The sequence below is a fragment of the Perognathus longimembris genome, chromosome 28, assembly GCF_023159225.1.
Source record: "Perognathus longimembris pacificus isolate PPM17 chromosome 28, ASM2315922v1, whole genome shotgun sequence".
NCBI classification, from domain to species: domain Eukaryota; kingdom Metazoa; phylum Chordata; class Mammalia; order Rodentia; family Heteromyidae; genus Perognathus; species Perognathus longimembris.
In genome coordinates, this window is record NC_063188.1 from 1991468 (window position 1) to 1996721 (window position 5254).

The 5254-nt window shown below is 43.1% G+C and overlaps 1 protein-coding gene across 1 annotated transcript; it reads left to right on the top strand.

Annotated features, from left to right (window-relative positions):
• The first annotated feature begins 189 nt into the window (after positions 1 to 189).
• Positions 190 to 4492, top strand: Cetn2 (centrin 2). Its single transcript, XM_048335839.1, has 5 exons — positions 190 to 287; positions 1192 to 1350; positions 1653 to 1781; positions 3337 to 3474; positions 3910 to 4492. Exons 1-5 carry the CDS (start codon positions 285 to 287, stop codon positions 3997 to 3999), a joined length of 519 nt encoding a protein of 172 aa, XP_048191796.1. The 5' UTR covers positions 190 to 284; the 3' UTR covers positions 4000 to 4492.
• Positions 4493 to 5254: the final 762 nt, after the last annotated feature.

Consider the following 5254-nt stretch of genomic DNA (forward strand, 5'->3'; position numbering starts at 1 on the left):
TTGTGAGCCGAGAATCAGCCGAGCTTTCTCCAGCAAGGGGATTGGCCAAGTTTGGAGCTGATTCAACCAATCAACGTTGTCATACTACCCTCGTCCAATAAACACAGGTCTCGGTTGTCAGCACACGGCCCTCTGCCCCCAGACTCTGCTTTTGCAAGGTTAGCACCACCCACTTCTGTTCTCAACCAATGAGCACCGGGGCCACACGCGCGCGGGACGGTGGGAAAGGCGCCAGTCAGCGTGTACGCGGTTGCCTTAACAACCGGGTGCAGCTTCCTTGGGCCATGGTGAGTGCTGGGCTCCCTCTTGCTCCCTGCGCCAGGATTCTAAGCGATACAGATGCAACAATAGACCCGTGCTTCCTTCCCTGCGTCTCTGTCGGCTTTAGCTCGCCAGCCGTTCCTTTCAGCTCGACCCCGGAAGGACACGGTAGACAGCGCGGACGCCAAACACTCTGGTGGGCCTGCCCTTAGCCGCCACCTCCTGTTTTCCTACAGCCTATATCCCAGCGGCGTCCCGAACTCTCCGGCGGGCCTACTCTAACCTCTGGGTGATCCTCCTCCCACCCCCCCTCCCTCCGTCCCCACAAAAGACTTCCCCCTACGCCGTGATCCCATTCAGATCCCAGCCTCTGGGCTGCCTCCCTCTCTTTTTGTAGTGCAGAGGTGGTAGGAAATTTTCCATGTTCTCTGCTGACTGCACTTTCCAATTTAAATATGGGGCATTTACGAGATGCTTTCGACTCACTGGATTAGGTTTCAGAGCGCCAAACAGACTGGGGTTTATTATTTATTGGCCGAATTTTGAAGTAATTGGAAAGTTACAGTTCCTTATAGTAAGTAGAGCACTCACTGGCCATTGCAAGGACTTTCCCTGAACTGGAACCCCAAAATTCAAGAAGACTTGCTCTCTCCAATTATTCACAATTAGTCTCTTCCCTATCTGTCCTTTAGGATACTTTTCAAAAATACCAAAGGATCTCCTTGCTTCTGAAAATACTAGTAAACACAACAGGGACACCAAAGTTCTTGAAGACACTCATTGTAAAACGCTATTATCACTCTTGTTTACCAGAGCTTTGAAATTAGTCTCTATGCACTTGAAAAATGCATGTGGATGTTAGTAATTGTCATATAAAACATGGACTATATTAGGTTATTTTGTACTGATGTGTTTGTATTCTCTCAAAAGGCTTCCAATTTTAAGAAGACAAACGTAACATCAAGTGCCCAGCGTAAAAGGATGAGTCCGAAACCAGAGCTTACTGAAGAGCAAAAACAAGAAATCCGGGAAGCCTTCGATCTCTTTGATGCTGACGGAACTGGTACCATCGATGTAAAAGAACTAAAGGCAAGCTGTAACCATTTCTACTCTCCTGCCTTCCTTTTCTCTGTCTTTTCATTCTCTTCCATTACCCCTCTCACTCTCTCCTCCCTGTACAAAGTAACCAAGGTACATGTACTGTGCTATTCTCTTGCCTTTAATTACCTTAGAGTATTAAACTGAATGAAAGATACCAAACTCAATCAGTGTTGCTGTCTTCCCCACCTGTTTTAACATTTTATTAGACTCTGGGTTAATGTCTTCAGCAGTTACTTTTACTACTACTTGGATTACATGTGTGCATTGAGAGGAATGTCTTTTTGTTGTAGGTGGCAATGAGGGCCCTTGGTTTTGAGCCCAAAAAAGAAGAAATCAAGAAAATGATAAGTGAAATTGATAAGGAAGGGACAGGAAAAATGAACTTCAGTGACTTCTTGACTGTGATGACTCAGAAAATGGTAAGTTAGCAAAGTCAGGCACTGCAAGTCTGTATTGCCTCAGTATCGAACTCAGAATTGCTCTACAATTTAATAAGTAAAGTAAGCCAAGCACTGGTAACTGGTAATCCTAGCTACTCAGGAGGCTGAGATCTGATTTTTGCAGTGTAAAGCCAGTGTGGACAGAATAGTTCGTGAAACTCTTATCTCCAATTAACCAGCAAAAAGCTGGAAGTGAAGCAGTGGCTCAAGTTATAGAGTGCCAATCAAGAGTAAAAAAGTGAAGGGAAAGCTCAAGGCTCTAAATTTAAGCCCCAGTACTGGTACATACACACCTGCTTTGTTCTGTCCCTGCCACCTCTCTGCTCAAAGAGGATCCAAGCTCTATTCACTTAAAGGTGTGTTTTCTGCAAGTGTCATTCTGCCTATTGTTTCTATATTATTTAAAAAAAATCTAGTATCTTTTTGTTTTGTACAGTCTTTTAGACAGAGTCCTTCATATTTTCTTTTTTTTTTTTGCCAGTCCTGGGCCTTGGATTCAGGGCCTGAGCACTGTCCCTGGCTTCTTCCCGCTCAAGACTAGCACTCTGCCACTTGAGCCACAGTGCCGCTTCTGGCCGTTTTCTGTATATGTGGTGCTGGGGAATCGAACCTAGGGCCTCGTGTATCCGAGGCAGGCACTCTTGCCGCTAGGCTATATCCCCAGCCCCTTCATATTTTCTTTTTTAATTGTTGTTATAAAGGTACTGTATAGAGTGGTTACAGTTATATACGTCAGGCAAAGCGTACATTTCTTTTGGGACAGTGTCATCCCTTCCCTCTCTTTCACAGATTTTCCCTCCCATCCTCATCCACAAGTTATATAGTTCATTTTCCACACAGTGTCTAGTGACTACCACAGCTGCATTTGTTTACTCTTTCTCCCTCCATTTCTGTGCCTATATTTCCCGAGTAACCTCTGAACTTGTAATAATTTTAAGATTGACCTCTTATTCTACCATGGGTGATATTTGCTCTCTTGTGACCAAGGACCTATGTCATGAAGGCCATCAGTGAGACCTTCTGCTGATATGGGGATGGCAGTATACTAAGGAGTTAATCCAAGAAAGTAATCACCACAAGTCCCTTCTTGGCTGCAGAACTAAAGGAAATTTCTGAATAAGAGAAAGACCTAGAGAGGCACACCAAGTAATACCTATTAATACTTAATGATATGTAATCCTACCACCTGAAAAGCAAAACTGCTTCACCATGATGTAGGAGTTCCAGGAAGCCTGCCTTTCCCCCATTGTCCTTTGGTCTTTCAACAAATAAGCCCTAATTCCTATTTCTAAAGACTGGATGCTTACGCATCAAGTACATACCTATTCCCTCTAGAATCCACACCAATTAATATAGAGAGGAAAAAATGTCATGCAGTGGACAACCTGACTTGCCAGGCTTCTGAACATTTGTCCCAGTCTATACCTGAGCTACTTGTTGACAGTGAGAGGATGGAGGGGTAGGGATGGGGTGGTCATGGGCCATGAATAATTGCTGTTCTCTAGTCCCAACTTTGATGTTTTACTTGTTACAGTCTGAGAAAGATACCAAAGAAGAAATTCTAAAAGCTTTCAAGTTATTTGATGATGATGAAACCGGGAAGATATCTTTCAAAAATCTGAAGCGGGTGGCCAAGGAGTTGGGTGAAAACCTGACTGACGAGGAGCTGCAGGTCTGTAATGCCTTGGCCTAGAACTCAGAATGCTTGCTTTTGAGCCCTCTAGCTTCTCTGACTTACACTGTCTCTAGTGACAGTGCCCCTTTGAAGGAAAGCTGCTGTCCACTTGGCCTTCTGCTGACAATGCTGTTTTGTGAGTTACACAAACCTAAGCCTTGCTTCCAGAAAAATGCATATGTGCACCATTAAACTTACTATTTGAGATTTTGGAAATCCCTCCTTTTAATGATTTCGGGGTTCGCTTCATATAGATATGTATGACATGGTTTACAGTAAGTTTTCTGGAAGTGAGCTATCATAAAAACTGGCAGACCCACATTTGGTGAACTATAATCATCTCTCCACATCGCATTTTTGCACGCCTATTGCATAATCATCTTTTAGTTTAGTTTGTGAATTAATCTAAGCTTCATCCTTACTCTCATTCAGGAAATGATTGATGAAGCTGATCGGGATGGAGACGGAGAGGTCAATGAGCAAGAATTCCTGCGCATTATGAAAAAGACCAGCCTCTATTAAGATTAGTGTCTTCTTTTTTACCCTAAGCACGTGTGCCTGCCATTGTGTGAAATCTGGCTTTTGACAACCTAATTCCTCCAGCCCCCAGACTTCACTGTACAACTTTAGCCATGACCTTAAATCTCTTTTAGCCTTTTGGAAGTATTCTTTGATATTAAGGTTCTTTGTAAAATGACCTGCTGATTTTTAAAAGCAGAAAGATAGCACATTTAAGTGGAGAAAAGGGTCTTAAAGTTTGACCACTTGCCATTTCCCCTGCATTGCTTCACTCTTGTCATGCCTTTCCACACAGACGCAACCACACAATACCCTAGACAAGCACATGTACCGTGTTGCCCCAAGCAGTGGTCATTCCTCAGTGGTTCTGTTTTTAATTGATACCTGAGTGCAGTTTTGTCTTTTATAAAATCTAGTGAACCCTTGCTTTGGTATTTTGGTGTGTTGATGCTATTTATCCTGTCGTAAAATAAAAACTTCCTTAGTTTAAGCTTTAGTTATCTAAGCTTGACTTTTTTTTCTTTTATTTCTTTGTTTTTGTGCCAGTACTGGGGCTGGAACTTATGCCCACGGTGTTGTCTCTTAGCTTTTGTGCTTAAGACTGATGCTGTATCACATGAACCAGAGATTCACTTCCAGCTTTTTGCTGATTGGAGATGAGAGTGTCAGGGTCTTTTCTGCCTGGCCTGGCTTTAAACTGCGCTCAGCCTCAGCCTCCTGAGTAGCTAGGATTACAGGGGTGAGCCACTGCTGCCTGGATTTTAAGGCTGAGATTTTTAGCCTTGACTTTGACTTCATCTTCTAAATAGTTGGCATCTCAGCCTTCTCAGTAACTAGGCTTATAGGTGTGAGCTACCAGTATGTGGTTCCTAAGGGTGAGTTTGTCTTATCCTTGACTTTAAATTCATCTAAATAGTTGTGTCAAGGGCATCTTGGTAGACTTAAAACAGCATATGGAGAAAAAAAAAAGAAATAATCCTTTTCTACTAGGCATGAATTATTATAGATTTGTAAAACTAGAATTTGCATTTCACCTAAGCCTAACTGATATGGTCAAAGAAGTGGCAAAATGTAAAGGCCACACTCATCATGAGTAGGATTCAGGCAATCATGAGTTTATTCACCTACAGTGTCATAAACTTGGTATATTGGAAAAGAAAGGTACATCGTCCAGCTGCCCTCCTGCCCTACACAAGATTATTTGCAAGAGAAGCCCAGGTAGGTGGCATTAAAGTCTGCTCCAGATGAGAGTGGGGAG